The sequence below is a fragment of the Eulemur rufifrons genome, chromosome 3 (genome assembly GCF_041146395.1).
Source record: "Eulemur rufifrons isolate Redbay chromosome 3, OSU_ERuf_1, whole genome shotgun sequence".
Taxonomy (NCBI): domain Eukaryota; kingdom Metazoa; phylum Chordata; class Mammalia; order Primates; family Lemuridae; genus Eulemur; species Eulemur rufifrons.
This window is the reverse complement of record NC_090985.1, coordinates 4740453-4762163: the sequence shown is the minus strand read 5'-3', so window position 1 is coordinate 4762163 and position 21711 is coordinate 4740453. Positions and strand designations below refer to the sequence as shown.

Here is a 21711-nt window from a genome sequence, read left to right as displayed (position 1 = left end):
TGCCTTATCAGTGAATTCCCCCCAAGCCCTGCAGGCAGGGTTATCACTGGGGTAGTGGGGTCTGTGGGTGCTGCGCCTCAGCCCTGTGGGATGTCAAGGCCAGCGCCCAGCTTGCCCCCAGCACCATTGTACGGGGGACACTCCTGAGTGGCTTCTGCCCGAAGGTGCTGAGGGATCCTCACTGCGGTGGGAGTCTGGGTGCCACTCGTGGACCTGCTGGTCCTATTCCCAGGAGGATCCTGCAGCCGTTCCAGAGAGCGACACGCTTCTGCAGGGAGCACAAGCAGCTGATTCGACGCATCTGCATAGGCCTGCTCTGTACTGGTGAGCCCTGCCCAGGGGACAGTGACTCCTGGCCCAGCTGTCCATGTCTCAGGGCAGCATTGTTCACTTACCCAATCATTCAACAAATGTTGGCTGAGCAGCGGCTCTGGGCCTTCTCCCTTGCCGGGCACGGAGTCATCAGTTAGCAGGACCAGACCCTGTTCCTGAGATGCTCCCTCTCGAGTGAGGGAGGGGAACAGACATTCCCAGCGAAGGCAGGAGCACCCAGTAGGGCAGGGGGATGGTCAAGGAGGACTTCCAGGAGGAGGTGACATTGGGGTCTGACAGGTTGAGCAGGAGGTAGCCAGATGGAGAGGAGGGGCAATAAGAAGTGAGAGGCTCCCCATGCAGAGGAGCAAAGGTGAAGACTGTCGGGCTGTGGGTTTTGGTAAAGTCTAGACTTGGATTTTACCCTCAAGACCAGAGGGTGCCATTGGAGGATTTAACTTTGTATTTTATTTTAGTTTAGTTTAGTTTGTAAGATCTAGAACATTGGAGGTTTAAACAGGGACGTGTCCATGCCGAATTCGCACTGTGGGACCCTGGGAGGGGGCAGCACAGACAGGGAGAAGGCCGTGTCGAGGGCCACAGTGCATGTGTCAGAGCGAAGGGATGGAGGACGGGCGGGGTGGAGGGGGGCCCTGGGGAAGCACAGCCAGCTGAACGTGGGAGCTGGTCGCGTGTGGGGGACAAAGGAGACCCTGAGTCAAGCCTGCCTCGGTTCCTGCTTTCGTGTCGGGGGACGATGGTGCCCCCCGCAGAGCTGGAGAACATGGCTGAGGAGGTGGGGAGGGATAACTCAGACAGTTTGCTGGAGACACAGCTGCCAGGGCACTCAGGGGGAGAGGAGGTTCCCAGGGTCACCTGGAGAACGAATTGGGAAGCGGGTTAAGGACAGAAGCCTGGGGACCAGCTGCACAGAAGGGCTTGGCCGGAGCCGGAGTCCCGGAGAGCGAAGGTTTTCAAGGAGGGAAAGACCGACAGTGCGTCCAGAGGACCAGCAGGGCGAGGACTGAGCAGCGACACAGTGTCCACTGATGTAGGGACAAGGGGCTCCTTGGTGACATAGGATGTGGATGCCACAAGTGGACTGGAGTGAAGGGAGCTGAGGCAGTGTAGACAGCCAGTGTAGACGGCCCTTTGGAGAAATGTTTTCTGAGAACAGGGTGGGAGTATGAGTGGGCAGGGTGTGACGAGGTGTCAAGGACGGGCATGTGTCTACGAGCTGAGGTGGGAGCTTGTAGAAAGCACGTGAAGTGACAGAGGATGAAGAGGTGACAGATGGAGCAAGGTCCTCTGGACACAGAGAAGGGCTCCCGGGCCCAGGCGGGGCAGGAGTGCCTAGGGGAGGCTGACTCGTGCCATCGGGTAGGGGTTTAAGAGGAGAGGATGTGTGTAGATGCAGAGCCCATTGTAGGTGCCAGAGAGGGGAGGGGACAGTGAGACAGGTGACAGACAGCAGTGGCCCCAATCTGCTGAGATAGGGTTGGTCCATGTCCCTTGGCTTCCTTCCAGGGAGCTTGTCTGAGACGTAAAGTCTTCCTTTGGCAGGGCCTGAATCCAGGGCCCTCTCTGGTCCCCTTGCAGACTGAGATTTGTTTCTCTTGAAGAAGTGATTGAATTCTCTCGAGTAGAGAATGACAGTTGCCTCGTGTGTGTACTGACCTGCCCGCTTCTCCAGCTGGTCCGAGTTCCCTGTCTTTGCAGGCAGGTGGCCCTGGGGATGCCCCTCTCTCCAGCACGGGCCTGCTCTGGCCTCCCACCGCTGTCCTCTTCTGAGCCTCTCCTGGGGACAGCTCCTGCTGCTCAGTGCCTGCAGAGGCTCAGGAGCTGTCCCGGGCTCTGCCTGCCCACACCCGCACAGGCCCTCCCTCCTCTCTTGGAAGCCCTGGCGCCTCCCTGCGCCCTGCCCAGGAAGCCAGGCACGGGGCTGCTCTGCCTGCGGTGCCGGGGACACAGCTGGCTTTGGCTGTGGTGTCGCAAGCCAGACCCCTTCCCTGGGGCCCACCAGTGTCCTTGCTCTTGTCATGCTTTCACTAGTGAGGCAGCAGGAAAGTAAAACTAATTTTTCAGATCACTTTTTTTAGTCCATGGCTGTTAGTCCTTTCCGTTCTTTAAGGGCCCTGGGTTTTCAAACTCAGAAGCCAGAGAGAGAGATTTCCGCTTTGCTGTCCATGATCACATTTCTGGAGGCCTCAACACAGACCGGCTCAGCCACTTAAAGGAGAACAGGGCAAAGGGGGAAGAGCATTTCCGGAAGGAGACAATAGATTAATACTCCAGAATACAGGCCTGGCACACACACGCGAACTCCTTCATTGAGCAACTGACCTTTCTCCGTCCTCCATCCTAGCAGGGCTCGGATCCTGGCAGGTGCTCCATGGAAGCCCCAGAGATTCATGCTGTTTTGTTTCACGGCCTCCTTACACATCTCCTTCCCATTTGTTCGGCACATTACAGTTTGCAAAGCCCTTTCACACGTTCTGCCAATGAGCTCATAACACCCTTTGGACACAGGAGGGATGATTGTTCTCACTGGCAGGTGAGGACACTGAGGCTCAGAGAGGTTGGGTGACCTTCCTGCCCTCTAAGATGGAGTAAGGTGGAGTCCGTGGCGGGCTGCAGGGGCCTAGAGAGGCGGGGTGGTCATCGCGGGCCCCTGCCCGGTCTCGTCCCCCAGGGTACGCAGCCTTCCTGCTGGCTGCCTGCATCCTGAATTTCCAGAGGGCCCTGGCGCTGTTCGTGCTCACCTGTGTGGTCCTCGCCTTCCTGGCCTACGGCCTGCTGAAGAGGCTTGTGGCGCCACAGCTGGGGAGGTGTAAGAAGCCTGAGGCCCAACCCCGCCTGAAGCTCTGGGCTAAGAGGTGAGTGAGCTCAAGCTCCGAGCAGGGCGGGGGGAGCGCCTGTTGTCTGGAGGTCAGCTCTGGGGTCACAGCGGGGGCTGAGGACTTTCTGGTGGCCCCAGGGCAGGAGTTGCTGGCTGGCTTCAGAGGCAGCAGCCACCTCTGGTGTTTGCTAGTTCTCCTCTGGTTCTGTGGCCTGGTTACGACAGGTGACTATGCTGGCTGAGAACAGGACTCAGCAGTTCCCTGCACTCAGAGATCCCAGCCCATGCAAGCAGGGAGGCCCTGTCAGTGCCTCCCCTGAGATCATCAGGGTGAGCAGAGACCACCCCTGGAGTCTGATGGAGCAGGCTGGGTTGGGGTCCAGGTGCCAGTGTGTGTAGTTACCCCCAGGGCATTCTGACTAGCCAGCCACGCCCCTGGACAGCTGTTTGGAATCCCCTGGCTTTCCAGCTGGATTCCTTGGAGCCCTGGAAACCTCAGAGATGCCACAGGGCAGGAGCGGAAAGTTGGGGAGGGGAACATCAAACTCTCCCCTTCCCATTTTAACCAGGCAGCTCTAAATTTATGTGCTTTGTAAACCAAGGTTTGTAAAAAAAAAAAAAAAAAAACTGGGAAAAAAGGTTTCTTTGGTTTAAAAAAAAAGACCACAGCCTATTTGAATACTCATGTCAGTGATTGAACTGGTGACTGAAGACATCGAATGACCTAGTCAGGACAATGCAGGGCATATTTGTGTTTCCCAGAATGAGATCCACATACTACAGCAAAGTGATTTGACCTGGCCTATTGATGAACACATGTACAATTCTATTTATAAATGCTTTCATTTTTAAATTTCCCTTCTCTTTATTAAATGAGTTTTTTTCTTTCTTTCTTTCTTTTTTTTTTTTTGTTACACATAGTCTTACTCTGTCACCCCGGCCAAAGTGCAGTGGTGTCATCATAACTCACTGCAACCTCAAACTTCTGGGCTGAAGCGATCCTCCCCCTTCAGCCTCCTGAGCAGCTAGGACTAGAGGGGCAAGTCACCACATCCTGTTAAGTTTTCTACTTCCTTGTGTAGCCCGGGTCTCGCTGTTGCTCAGGCTGGTTTCAAACTCCTGGCCTCAAGCAATCCTCCTGCCTCGGCCTCCCAGAATGCTAGGATTACAGGCATGAATCACCGCACTCAGCCTGTTAAATAGAGTTTTTAACGGATTTATTTTTACAGTGGTCTTGTATTTATGCCAAGTCATGGATAATGGTTTTCCATTTGAGGAATTCATGTAGAGTTTCCTTTAAGAAATACAGATAAATTGGACTTTTTAAAAACTAAAAACTTTGGGGCCAGGAGTGGTGGCTAACAGGTATAATCCCAGCACACTGGGAAGCTGAGGTAGAAGGATTACTTGCGCCCAGGAGTTCAAGGTTGCAGTGAGCTGTGATGATGCCACTGTACTCCATCCAGGGTGACATAGTGAGATGCTGTCTCAAAAAAAAAAAAAAGAAAGAAAGAAAGAAAAGAAAGACTAAGAACTTTTTGATTCAAAGGACACTATTAAGAAAGTAAAAGAATGACCCACAGAAAGAAAGAAAATATTTGCAAATCATATATCTGCTAAAAGACCTGTATCCAAAATTAGAACCCAACAATACAAAGACAATTGGAAAATGATAAAAAAAAAAAAATTGAGTAGACATTTCCCCAAAGGGATACAAGTAGCCAATAAGCACATGAGAATATGGTCAGTGTCACTACCTAGTATGGAAATGGAAATCAAAACCACAACAAGATACCACTCCACACTCAGAAAGGTGGTTATAATCCAAAAGCAGATCATAACAAGTGTTGGCAAAGATGTAGAGAAATGGAAACCCTCATACATTGCTGGTGGAAATGTAAAATGGTGAAGCTGCTTTAGAAAACAGTTAGGCTGCCCCTCAACCTGTAAAATGTAGAGTTATCATATGACCCAGAAATTCCACTCCTAAAGGCTGGGCGAGGTGGCTCATGCCTGTAATCCTAGCGCTCCGGGAGGCCAAGGCAGGAGGCTTTCTTGAGCTCAGGAGTCCCAGACCAGCCTGAGCAAGAGCAAGACTCCCTCTCTACTAAAAATAGAAAGAATTAGCCAGGCATGGTGGCACAGGCCTGCAGTCTCTGCTACTTGGGAGAATGAGGCTGGAGGATCCCTTGAGGCTCAGGAGTTGGAGGTTGTTGTGAACTAGGCTGATGCCATGACACTATAGCCTGGGCAGCACAGCAAGACACAAGACTCTGTCTCAAAAAAAAAAAAAAAAGAAAGAAAGATTGATTGATTGTACTCCTAGGTATATACTTAAGAGAAATGAAAACATATCTCCATACAAAAACTGGGACACAAATGTTTATATAGCATGATTCATGACAGCCAAATGGTAGAAATGTTCGAAATATCCATCAACTGAAAAATGGATAAGAAAATGCATATATCCATACAAGGGAATATTATTGGGCCATAAAAAGGAATTTAGTACTGATAAATACTGCAGTAATGATGAACCTTGAGAACGTTACGTGCAGTGAAAGGAGCCAGTCGTGTAAAAGCACAGACTACAGGATTCCATTTGCATGGAATATCCAGAACAGGCAAACCTATGGAGTCTGGGATAGAGTAGTGATTGCTGGGGTGCATGGGAAGATTAGGGGGTGATGAACGGTAGTTCAGGGTTTCTCTTTGGGCTGATTAAAATGTTTCAGGATTGAGGTAATGGTTGCATGAATCTGTAACTACACTAAAAACCACTGAACTATCTACTTTACATGGGCAATTTGTATGGCTTGTGAATTTTATCTCAATGAAGCCATTAAAAAATACATGGATTTGGGGCCAGGCACGGTGGCTCATGCCTGTAAACACAACACTTTGAGAGGCTGAAACGAACGGATCACCTGAGACCAGGAGTTCGAGACCAGCCTAGGCAACATAGGAAGACTCCATCTCTACAAAAAATACAAAAGAAAAATGAGCCAGGCATGGTGGTACGCACCTGTAGTCTCAGATATTCGGGAGGCTACAGCAGCAGGATGATTGAGCCCAGGAGTTTGAGGTTGCAGTGAGCTGTCATGATGCCACTACACTCTAGCTGGGGTGACAGAGCAAAACTCTGTCTCAAAAATAAACAAACAAACAAAAAAAAAATGGATGTGATTTTGGCTTCTAGTCAAGATGAAGTAATGGAGACCAGGTTTACCCTCCCACTTGAAACAGTAAAAACACTGGAACAAAAATGTGAAACAAGCTCTTGTGATACTGGACATTACACGGTAAAGGACAGTGATCTTTGAGAACTAGGAAACACATGAGGTGAGCCCTGTGATCGTCCCAGCTTACTGTCTGGAGAGGGTGTCCAGGCCCCCACAGGGCAGGAGAACCAGGAGGGGACAGCAGATCCCGTAAGCTGAAGAGGCAGAGCTGGAAATCCAGGGAGGACAGGGTGGCTGGAGTTCATGCTGCAGAGTAGCAGAGAAGGGAGAGCCACGCAGACAGAAAGGTCCAGAGATATGCAGAGAGTCCTCCCTGAACATCCGGTGGAGTTCTGATCAGTGAATGCATATGAGCAAACTCCCCGAGGGCTACGAGAATCACACAGGGCCAGGAATAGTGTCCCAACAGTCCAGGTGAAAAAAACCTCATAATTCACAGGACAATGTGAGTAATAGCAGGGGTCTTGGCTCAGTGGCAACAAAAAAAGTAACCCCAGAATAAATGCTTCTCAGCCCTGCCCAATAAATAAATCTTAGCCAAAACCCAAAAGAGTCAAACAGAGGAGCATCAATTAAACATAGCACAACCTTAAGTGGGCAAATATGCGTGCAATTGACGTCACCAAAACAGAAGGAGGGCAGAAACGATATTTGAAGAAATAATGTCCAAAAAATTGCTAATTTCCTGAAGATTTTATAGCCAAAGATTCAAGAAACTCCATGGACCCCCAGCACAAGGAACATGAAGAAGATGAAAGCAAGGCAGCCCATAATCAAATTGCTAAAAACCAGTGATAAAAAGAAAAACTTAACAACTGGAGAAGAAAAGACAAAAAGTTATGTATTACTAGCAGATTTCTTGTTAAAAATATGTGAAAAAGGGTGGAAAAATAAACAACAACAACAAACCCCAAAACCTGTCAACCTAGAATTCTTTACCAGTGAAATATCTTCCAAGAAAGAAGGGGAAATAAGACCTTTTCCAGATATACAAAAGCTGAAATAATTTTACAGGCACGAAGCTGACTTACACTATAAGAAATGTTAAAGGAAATTCCTCAAATAGAAGAAAAATGATACCTGATAGAAACCTGGTTCTTCGGGGAGTTAGCTACGCTCCCCACAAAGAGGTCCTTTTCTCTTTGTTCCAATCAGGTCTTTAAGTTGACTACGCCAGTATGCAGGGAGTTAGTTAGCTACGCTCCCTGCAAAGAGATTTTTTTCTTCCGATCAGGTCTCTCAGGCAGGGGTCATCGCAAAGGATGAAAAATATAGTAGGAAACAGAAATAAAAAATAATGGCAATAATACACAGAGCCAAAGATATGGTTTATAAAGTAAATGTTTATGAAAATAGATAAAGGAGGGTATCCAGATGGAAATATTTTACCCGCATAAAATATCTCCCCGACTGAAACTCCACACAGGTATTATATAGGGTACATACAGGCTCCGGTTGCCAAGCAACGGGATTTTCATACTAACAGGCGGTTTGCTGTAGGGTCAAAATCTCCTAAAAGGCTACTACAGATCCTTTAACTAGCTCTAACTAGGGGAACAATGAGTTATAAAATCATCTTGGGGCAAACTTCTAAGTTTTATGATAAGGCTATTACTTTAGCAACAGACAGAGACATCTTGGCTCCGGTGATTGTGTTCTTGGAGACAGAGATGATCCCAGAAGTCAACATGGGCTGTGCTTTGTGTTAATTACTTTAACCGCATGGTTCCATTTGGCCGGCTTGGGCATTAGCATATCTATATGATCAGCTCTCATCTGGGGGAGGGGGGTCTACCTGTCAGCTCTGGCAACCTTTTGGTTCTAAGGAAAAGACCTGCCTGGTCTTTCAAAACAGGTGAGAACCAAAGGCCCAGTTTACAGTTGTCTCTTTGAAGTGCAGCTTCTACTGACCAGCAAGATGCCCTCCTGAGATGAGGCAGCTTTTGAACTAACACATTTATCTTTTCTTTAAGGCAAAGCCTTATTTGACTTCTGAAATCAAATCATGTCTCCAGAAATATAGGGGGCATTTCTATACCTCAGTATTCTTAGGCTCAACATGGTTCTACACAAAGGAATGAAGAGCCCCCAAACTGGTAACTCCATGGGTAAATATAATGACTATTTTTTTTATTATTTAAACATCTTTTAAATACATAATCAACTTGTAAAGCAAAAATAATAACAATATATTACAGGATTTATATTATATTTAGAAGTAAATAGCACACACCTGTAGTCCCAGCTACTCAGGAGGCTGATGTGGGAGGATCACTCAAGGCCAGGAGTTTGAGCTTCCAGTGCACAATGATTGCATCTGTGAATAAGCCATTGCACTCCAGGTGACCCAATATATCAAAACCCTATCTCTAAAAAAATTTTTTTAAAAAGAAGTAAATATAAATAGACACAAATGTTGGGAGGGAAGATATGAAATTATACTGTTGTAAGGTTTTTATAGTGTATGTGAAGTAGTATAACATCACTTGAAGGTAGATTGTAATAGGTGAAAGATGTATACTATAAATGCTAACCACTAAAATAACCCAACAAACAGTTACAGCTAATAAGTCAAAGGGGGAGAATCTTTAAGAAATATAAATCTGAAAGATAGTAGAAAAATAGGGAAAAGGTAAACAAAGAACCAATGGGACAAACAGAAAATAAATGCAAAATGGTAGATTTAAACCCACCTATGCCAATAATTCCATTAAATGTAAATGGTCTAAAACCCCAATTAAAAGTAAGATTGTATAACAAAGCAACACCCAACTACTATGCTGCCTAACTATATGCTGCACATAAAACCTGCACATGGATGTTTATAGCATCTTTATTTATGGTTCCCAAAACTTGGAAGTAATCAAGATGTCCTTCCATAGGTGAATGGATAAATAAAATGTGGTACATCCAGACAATGGAATATTATTCAATGCTAAAAAGAAACTATCAAGCTATAAAGGGACATGGAGGAAACTTAAGTGCATATTGCGAAGTGAAATAAGCGATTCTGAAAAGGCTCCACACTGTGTGACTGCAGCTCTATGACATTCTGGAAAAGGCAAAACTATGGAGACAGTAAAAAGATCAGTGGTTGCCGGGGGTTGGGGGTGAGAGGAGGGAGGGATGAGTGGGCAGAGCGCAGAGGACTTTTAGGGCAGTGAAAATAGTCTGTGTGATGCTGTGATGGTAGATACGTGTCATTGTACATTTATCCAAACCCGTGGAACGTACAACACCAACAGTGAATCTTAAAGTAAACTATGGACTGTAGGTGACTATAGCGTGTCAGTGTAGGTCGCCGATTGTAACAAATGTGCCACTCTGGTGGGGATGTTGGTAATGGGGAAGCTGTGCACACGCAGGAGTGGGGTGTATAGTACATCTCTGCTCCTTCCTCTCGATTTTGCTGTGAACCTAAAACTGCTCTAAAAAATACGTCTTAAACAAAAATTAATGTAAAATGGATCACACACTTAAATGTAAAGCCTAAAGCTATAAAAACTCTTTTAAAAAGCATAGGAGAAAATCTTTATGATCTTGAGTTAAGCCAATATTTCTTAGATACAAAACCAAAATCACAATCCATAAAAAAATTGATAAATGGACCTTTTGCTCTTCAAAAGATATTGTTAAGAGAATAAACAGATAAGCCTAGGGGGAAAGTTTTTCAAAATCCCATATCTAACAATGCCCTTGAAACCAGAATATATAAAGAACTTTCAAAACTCATTAATAAGGAAAACACAATTTAAGAATGGACTCATTTGACTGGATTTGAAGACACATTTAATTAAAGAAGATACATAAGTGGCAATAAGCACATGGTAAGATGCTCAACATCATTTGTCGTCAGGGAAATGCAAATGAAAACTAGAAAGAGATACTACTATGTGCTTGTTAGAGTGGCTGGAGTTCAGAAGACCAACCACACCAAGCGTTGGCAAGGACATACACCAACTGAGACTCTTGTATACAGCTGGTGGGCATGTAAAAGTTGCACAATCACTTTGGAAAGCAAGTTGGCCCTTTCTTAAAAAGTTAGACCTATCATGTAATCTACATATTCCACTTACAGACATTTACTGGAGAGAAATGAAAGCATGTATCTCTACAAAGACTTGCACGTGAAGGTTTAAATGTTCCTAGCAGCTTTGTCGGTAATACCCAAAAACTGGAAACCACCTAAATGTCCATCCGTGAATGGATGGATCAGCAAACTGTGGTATATCCACGAAACAGAATAGTACTCAGCCATAAAAGGGAATGAACTATTAGATCATGCAGAAACCCAGATGAATCTCATACTTATTACACGGAGTGAAAGAAGTCACACAAAAAGTGCTGTGTGGTTCTATTTGTATGAAATGCTATTATAAAAAAGGCAAACTAATCTAGTGACAGAAAACCAGTTGTTGCCAGGAACAGAGTGGAGGTGACGAATCACAGGGGAGCACAAGGAAACTGTGGAGGAGGGTGGATGTGTATGTTCATTATGTTGATTGTAGTGATGACGTCAAGGCGTATAGTGTGTCAAAACACATCAAATGGAATACATTCAAAATGTGCATTTGTTGTGTATCAGCCATTGCCTAATAAAGCAGTTAAAAACAAACAACAAAAAACCAAAACATGCATTCAACATCCAGAAAACTAGCAAAGAGATGTCCAGGTGGCACACAGGCAAGGCAAAACCTGTGCGTGTAGAGTTGGATGACAGGAGGTTGAAACATGAGCAGAAAGAGAAACGGTGGACTCTGGCCGGAGTTAGCCTGCTTGAGTTCAGATCGCAGGTCCCCTCTTAGGAGCCAGTTAAGACTGCATTGAAGAGAGTAGACCTTGCTGCATAGGCTCTGGGTTAAAATCTCAGCTCTGTGACTTTCTAGACGGGTGGCCTCCGGACAGGTATTTAGCCTCTCTGTGCCTCAGTTTCCTCATCTCTAAAAGAAGGACAGTAACAGTATTTCTCAGCACTCAGCATATTACCTGCACATAATAGGTGTCAATGAACATTAGCTGTCATTAGTAGTACCCAGTGAGTTGAGGACCAGGTTGGGGGCAGACCTTGAGCGCCTGATACCCAGAGCTGGGCTGTCCCACCCGTTGGGCTGTCTCCTGGACAAGCAAAGCCCAGACCCGGGAAGGGAAGCGTTGCTGTCAAGGTTGGATCCAGGCCTTGGTCTCAGGTGCCTGGCTCAGCGATCCAGACTGACACTATTGCTCCTAGGTGTTTGGGAGCGTGGCCCATAGTGCTCAGTCCTGGGCTGCACAGGCCCCTCCTCCCCTGAGGCCAGAGACTGGGCTGAGCGTCATAGCAGCTGTGAGAGTCCCGTACCTGGGTGAAGCCATGTGCTGGGCACCACGCTAAGCTCCGTACACACATCCTCTTATTTAATCCTCTCAGCAGCCTCGAGAAATGAGGGGTCTTTGGCCTCATTTGCCCAGTGAGGAAAGTAGAATCAGAGAGGCCCGTGGGTCTGCCAGGGGCCACACAGCTAGAGCGGGACTTCCTAGTGTCTGGGTCCAGAGCTCGTGCTCTTGCCACGGTGCTGTATCCTTTCTCCTCCTCTCTGCCCTGAGTGCCCTTCCTCTGGGTGCTCGTGTGTGTGTGTGTGTGTGTGTGTGTGTGTGTGTGTGTATAGGTGGGGACATGCCCATGTTGATGGCTTTCGCCTCTCCCCTGCAGGGGCCTAGCTCTCGCGGCTCTCTTGTTCCTGGTCCTGTGGCTGTCTCTGGACACGTCCCGGCGGCCTGAGCAGCTGGTGTCCTTTGCAGGAATGTGTGTGTTCATCACCATCCTCTTTGCCTGCTCGAAGCATCACCGCGCAGTGAGTGCTGATCTGTCAGGCCGGGGCTGGAAGGGAGTGGACGCCTCTGTCTTCTGGCCCTGCCAGAAGACACCCTGTCTTCTATGCTCCTGCTGGGAGAGCCCCGGAGGCTCAGAGCCTGGGGAAGACAGTGGGTATCAGGACAGGGTCCCTGTGAGGCTGGGGAAGGAGATCCCAGGACTAGAGGCCCTGAGTGGGCTGTCACCTCTCTTAGCAGAAGTCCTCAACCTCCCCAGTGGGGCAGGGGACGCTGCCTGGATGTCTCTGCAGACTCAGAGGCCGCTGCTTCTCGGCCACTTTGGCTAAGATCAAGTGCAGACTCGGAGGCATGTGTTTCCTTGGTGACAGGCCCTCTGGTCAGTCCGAGCCTGGTCCTCCGATCTGTTTTCTCAGGAGGCCAGACACCCAGGCACAAGTCTGGCTCCCCCTGCCCAGTGATGGCCCAGGGACACAGTGCTGTGGCTCGCCCAAGGCTGCTCTAGTTTCACACGGGTTCTTGATTTTGTCTTACCCACTGCCCTGGCCCGCTGCTGCCTAGAACGTGGCCTATTCTGAATCCCAGGGAGACTGTGACCATTGGCAAGTGGTCCGGGGCTCTGGATGGGCCCAGCCCCTGTCTGACAGGTGGATGAAGCTCCCACAACCCCTCAGTGGCCCATCCCCTGTGCCCTCACCCCACCCTGTGCCCTGCCCATCCCCCAGGAGCTGAGCTCACCACACCTTTCTGTCGGGTGGGTAACAGGTGTCCTGGCAGGCCGTGTCCTGGGGCCTTGCGCTGCAGTTTGTCCTTGGACTCTTTGTCATCAGAACAGAACCAGGATTTACTGTGTTCCAGTGGCTGGGTGACCAGATCGAGGTGTGTACATGGGACATCCTAGGCTGCCAGGGAATGTGGGAGAAGCCACTAGGCTGGGGGGTGGTGGGTGGTGACGCCACAGAGCAGGGGCGGGACTAGGCAGGTGGGTGTGAACAGGGCCCCAGACCAGGTACCGCCAGCCGGACACAGTGTCCTTTGAGAGGCTGGGACCTCTGTGGAAGAAAAAACCAGACACGACGATCTCAGGATGCCTGACCATGGCACGTGGCTTAGGTGGTCAGTGATTTGTAACTTAAAATAGTTTAAAGTGCTAAAAAAAAAAATTTCAAAGAATTTACTCTGTGTGTGTAAGTTTTAAAATAACATTTATTGAAGTTATTCTTTTTTATTATTTGAAAATACACATAAGATAAAGTTTACCATTTCAACCATTTTTAAGTATCATTAAATTCATGCACATTGTTGTGCACCCATCATGACTGACTTTTGTCAGAAGACGAGATGACAGCAGATTTAGTTTAAAGAGCTTGATAGGCCTTTATCTGCGATTCTAGAGTCGGGGCACAGCTGGTTCTGCAGGCTGGAGTGAGTATTCCGGGGAGGCGAGCAGAGGGCTGCGGTTTGGACGAGGGAAGAGGGCTGGCAGGAAACAAGAGGGGGCTGCGTGTTTTGCAGTTGCCGTCCCTGCAGGGGTTGAAGCAGAGGGGACTCCCCTCCCCTGCCAGGTGGGGCTTGGCCGGTGTCTCTCCCTCTCCCGACTGCGCGGGAGGCCGAGCAGCAACGTGGTTCCTGGGTGGACACGTGGAACTGGAGCACGAGGGACTCCATTTGGGTGGCTCTGTTGGGCCCATGCAGGAGCTCGGTTAAACCAACGGCCTCCTGTCATTTTATTTCACCTTAGGAAACATAAATTATCGAGGGCATGAGTGTAACCCCCCGACTCGCCTCCCGCTGGCCAGCTCTCCCGCGTGCTCTGTGTGGGGTGAGCTGGCAGTCCTGCCTGCCCGGCTGTGCACACCCGCTGGCCCCACGCCAGCACCCACGTGGCTATTGTGGAGGAAAAGACAGAGTTGCTGCTCTGGGCCCCTCCCCATTTTACAGACTGGAACGCTGAGGCCTGGGCGAGAGACGTGACTTGTCCCTGTAATCGCAGTGCAAGTCGGGACCTAACACTGATCTCCCGTATAAGTGTGGCTGGACTCAAACGCCCAGTCCGTGAGCCCGGGATGGGGACGATATGAGAGAAGGCTGTGCCCTTGGTTGTCAGGGGACTGAGCAGGCACGAGAGGCACCACCTTTGACAGCCTTCGCCACACATCTCGTAGTCTTGCTTCCTCACCGTCCCTTCTGTATTGTCCTAACCACTCCCGACTCAGAGCATTTCCTTAAAATTGACTGAAAAGGTGTCTTTTTGGAGAATGTGTTCAGAAGGAGCCGGTGCTCACGATCGTGCTTTACACACCCAGCCAGGTGGCACCCAACCCTTGGTAAGGGCCCAGGGGACTACGTCCCTGGCCAACCTGCCTGGGCCTCGTGTCCCTGTCTCCCACCTAGACCGGGCCCTGGCTGTGAGGCAGTCACGGCTTCTCCACCTGATCCAGCCTGGTTTTCTGGCTACTGGTTCCTGCCTCCTCCCTTCTTAGCCTCACTCCGTGTTTTGGTTTTGTTTGTTTTTTAATTTCAGATCTTGCTGAGCTACACCAGGGCCGGCTCCAGCTTCATGTTGGGGGAGAATCTGGTTGATGATGTCTTTGCCTTTAAGGTCAGCTTGACTCTTGGTCCTAGAGGCCTTCAGTGGCCGCTGCCCAGCCACCTCTAGCTGGCAAGGGGTCTGGGCAAGGCAGCCCGGCCAGGAAGGGTGGGAGGAGTCCCGCGGGCAGAGGCTAGTACTGGGAGGGGCCCAGCAGTGTGTTCAGCGGGTGATATGTTTTTGCCATATTTGGTAACATTTCCAAAAATGAGATTTTTTTTGTATTGTTTTCCTTTGAGATGACCCCGAAGTTACAGAATTGCTGGAAGGCTGAGGACAAGGAGCAGGGGTGGGGGTCTCTTCTGGTCTCCTGCTGAGACCTGATGTGTCACCAGGACTCTGGGTCTGTGAACAGTTTCTAGGAACACTTAGGCTCAAACCATCCACTTCCTTCAAGGCCTCTCAAGAGCACCTCCATCAGGAAGCCTGCCCTTATTAATCCAGCTGCAAGTACAGCTCCTCCTCTGCATCCTCCTAGCCCACAGTCCCTGCCTCTCTTTCTCTTTCCTTCCTTCCTTCCAACAAAACTTCATTGTGCACTTAATGCACTGCTAACTATGATAGGGGAAATTGAGACAAAGACACTGAGAGACTTTGTTGTCTAATGGCAGAGCCCCAGTCCTAAGTCACAACAGGGCGGCCTGTGTGTGCTGTTGTTGTGACCTGCTGCATTGTTCTGGGGGGCCTGTGGCTGTGTTTCTTATTTCTCCAGGAAACTGCTCAAGTGCCTAAACACCATCTTCAGCGAGAACCCTTTAGTGTGGTCCTCCTCTGCTTGCCTCACGTCAAGACTGTCTGAGACCCTGAGGCTGCTCCAGGCCTGGGCTCCACTGGCCGGGTAGAGAGAGAGACCTGGGACCCGCTCACTCAGCACTGACCCGGGGCCCCACAGAGGACAATCGGGGCTGCCCGCCCTGGCCTATCCTAGACCACCGTGACCATGGAACTGCTGTGCGGGACTCCATGCACAGGTTCCAGAGGTTTCTGCTGTTGATCGTTGTTCTGGCCACTGTTCCCAGGGCCTCCCCACCCTGCTGGGCCCAGTGGTCCTTTCAGCCTTAGCCATGGACTTGGCCACGGACTTCTGGGCTGGTGCTGAGCCGCTCATGAGTCCAGACCCTCCTGCCTACCCTGACCTGACCTCTGGCAAGTTTCCCTTGGAGCCTGAGTGTCTGTGTGCCAGCAGACCCTGTGGGGAACGCCCAGGCCATCGAGGGGTTCTAAGAGTCTCACCCTAAGCAGAAGGGAGGGGACAGGTTCCTGTCTTCTCAAGAGTCTTCTTGCCCTCCCCGGACAAATTTTCCCATCATGTTTCTGAGACCAGCTCTGTGTAGAGAGGATATGGGGAGGGGCAGCCTCTGTCAGTCCCCAAAGGTCCCCTAACCCCATTCCCTTAGGGTGAAGGGGGCTGCGCCCTCCACATTTGCATAACCAAGTAGGGAGGCCACCCAGGGTTTCAGGGGAGAGCAGTGAAGGTCTGACTTCTTGTGTCCACCCAGACAGAAGCTCCAGGAGCTCCTCACACTTAAAAAGCAAACACACAGCGCTGCAGTTCCCCCTGGCAGGCAGCTGCATTCAAGTGCAGTAAGACAGGTGCAAAGGGCAGTGCCTGGGGAGTGGCTCTAGGGAGAGGTCGTTTACGATGAGGGATGGTGAGGAAGACTCTTTCAGAAGGTGGCATTCGATGTGGAGCTTGAGGGCAGAACAGATTTGGACACACGGAGCTAGGCAGGAAGAGGGGACAGTGAGGGACGCACGCAGCTGAAGATGTGCTGCTGTGTCCACGGCGCAGGGTGCAGGTCAGCGAGACGGGCATGTAAGCTGATCCCCAAAGGGAAGTTACAGCCCAGTGAGCCAGAGGAGCTGGCGGAGAGGAGCTGGCCAGGCCACGCGGCTGCCGTCCACCAGGACCCCACCCCACTACTGTCCCATTCCAGCACTGAACTGTCACTTGGCCTGCCGCTGTGTCTGCTCCCTGGCCGGTGAGCTGTGTTTCCTTCCATCTTTCCTCCCCTTCTGGAAGAACGTGCACACATTTGCCACTTGCCTCTCGCCCCGAATCACCCTTCAGAGTCGTGAACTCCTAGACCGTTAGTCACAGGAGGGAGCCCAGGCGTCTTTGGGTCTCCTCTTTGTATTGCGATGGTCCCAGCAAGCGCTAGAGAGGAGCAGGGAGCCGGCCAGGATCGCCCAGTGAGTCAGGGCAGAGCCAGAGCCCGCCCCGTCCCTGGACTTCAGGCAAGGGATATTTTCTTCCTCATCGTGTAAGTAGGAACCAGTGGCATCATGTCTGTCCTCCAAAAACAAAAAGGTGGGCATGGTGGCACATGTCTGTAGTCCCAGCTATGTGGGGGCTCAGGCGGCAGGATCCCTTGAGCCCAGGAGTTGAAGTCTGACCTGGGCAACATAGTGAGGCCTTGTCTCAAAAGAAAATGTTCCCTACATAACAGCAATAATTTTAAAACATATTAATGGTGGCAAAAGACTTTGACATTATTGAATTGAGAGAAAATAACAATGAGTGGGTTTATCATTAAGCGGCCTCACCATTTCCAGCCACACACGAGCCATTTCCTGGCACCTGGGAGGCCCTGTCCCCTGGACAGATTCCTGGCCAGTGTGTTGGCCAATGGCATTCGCAGCTGTGTTGGGCCAGATGCAGGAGGGTTGAAAATAAGTGTTCCACAGCCCCAGAATTCCCTTTCTCACGTCTCACTAATCACACAATGTTATTCACACTCCCACATACCACACACATGCACTCCTGTGTACTCACAGACAGATGCACATGGACACACACACGCACACACACACATGTACACTTGGGACTTGTCCTCAAGGCAGGGGTGGCCATGTCGAGTGCTCGGTTCTCTCAGTTCTTTCTATAAATCACGTGGACCTAGTCCAAGGCCTTTGGCCAAGTTCAGCCCGGGGAATTCTCTGAGCTCGCTGGGATTCTCAGAGTCCAAGCTGCTTCCTCTGGGCCGCGGTCCAACTGGTCTCTGCTGGAGGTTGTAGCATCTCTCCTTGGGGGTCCTCAGCCCTCAGCCTACCCTGGGCCTGGACTCCAGCACAGTCGATGTGGCAGTCACCTCCCAGCCGTGTCCCCTGGGTTAGTCATTCCTGCTTGGCTCTGTCTGTCTCCCTCTTAGCAACTTCCCAGCACGTAACCCCAGGCCCAGCTGCACGTCCTTCCCGGGACTGGCTGGCCTGGGAGCACACCTGCGCCTTCTTGCACTGTCGCTCCGCCTCTGGGACAGGCCCCCGCAGGTGCTCACCATTGCTGCCCAGATTCTATCCCCGAGCAAACCCAGGATGAAGGGAGATGTTTTCATGTCCCGAGGGTCTCAAGGTGTCTGACTGATGCAGACTGCAGTGCCAGTGGTCAAGAGTGCCAAAGTTTGCACACAAAGATCAAACAAGATAAGGTCTGAAGGTGCCGGTGGCTTTGGTAATGAAGGGGTCACCTGTAGCCTTAGTGGGAGTGATGTTCAGGGGGGGAAATGGGAGGAAAGGCTGGGAGGAGGGAGGGGCGACAGTCCCGGCAGGAGAGATCTGCTGAGCATGAGGCATCCCGGCAGAGACAGGCATGAGGGGCAGAGTGCGGTGGTTCAGGGCGAAGGGATGGCACAAACGGGAAAGCAGGGGGCATGTCCAGGGCGCAGCCAGGGTTCCAGCCTATCTGGACTTGGAGTCCTTTCTGCTTTTTGGTAATGCTGGTGCTGTGGACCCTGCAGCTGTTGTCTCTGAGGAATCTTCCAGCTCTGGGTTTCTGTGGTTCATTGTGGCCTAAGGCTAGTGACAGGACTTAAGCCTTGGGGTCTGGGGACATGGTGGTGGGGGTTGCCCAGACAGCCCTGGGAAGTCATCAAGAGCCCTGGCTCAGACCCTCCAGGGAGAGGAGGGGGCAGGGCCTTGTCCTTAGTGGGTTTAGTGCTGCCATCGAGGCCCGTTTCCTGGCAAGGCGATGGCGTTTGCCCGGGGGCTGGGTCTGCTCCCCGAGCACAGTGGTTCTCAGGGTGTGTCCAGATGAGCAGGAGCAGCAGCAGCGTCCGGGACAGCCCCCCCGGACCTGCTGAATCCCAAACTCTGTGGTCAGGCTCAATTTCCATTTCTGACAAAGTCTCAGGTGCTGCTGCTGGTGCAGGGACCACACTGAGAACCGCTGGCCTAGACGAGCTGGACATTCCTTCTTCCCTGAGTCTAGCACTAGCAGGCCCAGCCGACAAGGCCATTTGCACAAGGCCGCGGCCAGAGCTCACTTGGCTCTTCCTTGGAGGGGCTCGTCGTAGTCGTGCAGGAGGCTGTGATGAAACCGCAGACCAGGTGTCTCAGAGACGACAGAAAGTTCTTCCTCAGAGTTCTGGAGGCCGGGAGGCTGAGATGAGGGTGCCGGCACGGTCAGGTTCCGGTGAGGGGAGCCCCTTTGCTGGTCATAGCGATGTTCTTCTGTCTGTGTCCTCGCATGTTGGGAAGGCGGGGGAGCTCGCTGGGGCCTCGTTCATCAGGGCATCCATCACGTTCATGAGGGCTCCACCCCATGACCTGATCACCTCCCAGAGGCCCCGCCTGCTAGTACTGTCACCCTGGGATTAGGTTTGACCAAATGGGTTTGCTGGGACACAAGCATTCAGGCCCCTGTGGGGAGGCACGCTACCCCTGCAGACAGGGAACAAGCCTGCAGAACTGCACCCAGCGCAGACCTCGGGGTCACGGCAGGACCTTGGCAACCTGCCTGGTGGCTGGGAGGTGCCTCTGCCTCTTTGCAGGCACATGACCTTGCGCAGGTGGCCAAGATCTCCCAGCCTCAGGGCGCCCATCTGTGAAGAAGGGACAGTTGCATGTGCCGTGGTTGCTTTGTGGATCAGTGAGTCCTCACACATCAGGCACCGGCACACAGTAGGCCCTCACAGCGGCACATAGTAGGGCTTACTGGCACTCCCTTCCCCTCCCAGGGCAGCACCCACCGCCTGGAACCACCTGCCCTGTTGTTCTGCCGTCTCACATGCTGCAGGCCCCAGAGGTGTGTCCTGGGCTGTGAGAGCAAACCAAGCACAGGGACCTCACTTAGTGGTAAACATGCCACCTTAGGAAACTGAGGGTCACCTCCGCTATCTTTCATTTCCTTCCCTCCGTATACAGTCAGCACTTAACCTAGAACATAGCTTCTCTTCCACCAAAGTCCCCATCTTGCAGACAGAAAACGCGTTTTTGTTGCTGGGGGGAGAGATTCCCAGTTCTGCAGTGGGGTCCTGCCGCCCCGGGCACCCTCCTTCCTGGCTGGGGCCCGTCTCCGCAGGCCTCCCCGCTGCCCTGAGGTGGCTCTCAGGATCAGCCGGACAGGCCGTCTAGACAGTTCCTGATCCTCTGTGTGTCTCGCCCCCAGGGCGAGCAGGGTGATGTCATCACACCCTGTGCTGGGGCTGTTTGCAGCCCAGGCAGCCAGGAGGAGTTGCAGGGCAGGGAAAGGGTTTCTTGGGCCAGTGCCTGTGTTCCCTGTCAGGTGACATGCCCAAGTGCAGTGCAGCTGGTGACAGACGTGGCGAGTGGAGCAAGCTGAGATGGAACCTGCGGGTTGGTCTGGGAAGGGAGGGGAAGCACGTTGTCCGGCTTGTTTCTAGTGTCCGGCCGCAGCTGCCTAGACAGAATCTCTGTTCTCGTCAGGGACCGTTCTGTAGTCCAGATGCATTTTCAGCTAGAGCCGCCGAGATTTGCTTGCGCAAGACTTTCCTTCTTAAAGAATAAAAACAACCCTCCCTCGACCCCTAACCCCTCCCCAGCGGTGGCTCCGCTTCTCCACAGGGCTGGCGTCCTTGCTGTGTCTACCCTGTCAGGGCCCAGGCCCTCCTTGGCTGGTGACATCAGCCTCTGTGCCCACCCTCCTCCGACACTGCTCTCACCTAGTGGCCAGCGACCCTTGAGTTGCTACGTTCCCAGGGTCCGGCTTGGTCCTTACCTTTCCCGAGATCTCTGATGCATCTCACTCAGCCCTTCTTGCAGAGCCACCCGGCGGTTTCCATCATACTTTTCTCCTGGACGTCCTCCTTCACAGGTTGCTCCGTCCCCTCTCACCCTTCGATGACACTGAGCCCAGGGCGCTGTCCTCAGCCCTGCTCTTTGCAGGCAGGGTGATTTCCGCAGTGAGTTGCATCTGCCCCGTGGGCTCAGCCTGCACTCCCTAGGGGCGAGCCCCAGACCCTGTCATCCAGCTGCGCACTTGACACTGCACTTGGACGTGCCACAGGCGTCTCAGACGCAGCCAGTTCACACCCAAATGGATGGTCTTGCCCAAACTTGTCCTCTGCCGGTGCTCCCTCCCTTCAGAAATGCCCGCTTAGTGTAGAAAATTACAGGAACAGAGGAGAAATTCAAAACTAGAGAAAACAGAGAACACAGTGTCTGCAGCCCCAGAACAGAGAAGCAAGTCCTTGACTGTTTGGGAGGACTGCCTCCCAGGCTTCTTTCTGTAATTTTAATGCTGCAGTTTTCCCACTGAACATTTTAGCATAAGAATACTTCTATGCTACTACCAAGTCTGCCTGACTCTCTTAAAACTGTTTGGAACAAATAATTCGAGACTAGAGGAGACTTTCCAACAGCACAAAAGGGTTAAAGGTGAAAAATAAATCTTCCTCTCACCCCTTATCCCCAGGGCGCCTAGTTCCCTCGCCAAGGCACCTGCTGTTGCCAGTCACTTGCGTGTCCTTCTTGTTCTCTCTCTCTTTTTTTGCTAACTTTTATTTTTTTAGACAGAGTCCCACTCTGTCACCCAGGCTGGAGTGCAGCGGCAGGATCAAAGCTCACTGCAGCCTTGAACTCCTGGGCTCAAAGAATCCTCCTGCCTCAGATGCCTGAGTAGCTGGGACTACAGTTGCACCCTGTCTTGGTTTGTTTTGTTTTTTTGTTTTTTAATAGTAGAGATA

At 51.1% G+C, this 21711-nt stretch overlaps 1 protein-coding gene across 2 annotated transcripts in view; it reads left to right on the top strand.

The window, feature by feature from the left end:
- The window catches only part of LOC138381927 (sodium/nucleoside cotransporter 1-like), an 88804-nt gene that overhangs the window by 48500 nt on the left and 18593 nt on the right, over window positions 1–21711 (top strand). For both annotated transcript variants that reach the window (XM_069466575.1, XM_069466574.1), the window contains exons 4-8: window positions 233–324; window positions 3005–3188; window positions 12080–12221; window positions 12964–13077; window positions 14723–14800. In XM_069466575.1, the coding sequence (XP_069322676.1) occupies window positions 233–324; window positions 3005–3188; window positions 12080–12221; window positions 12964–13077; window positions 14723–14800 (610 nt within the window). The remainder of the gene's footprint in view (window positions 1–232; window positions 325–3004; window positions 3189–12079; window positions 12222–12963; window positions 13078–14722; window positions 14801–21711) is intronic.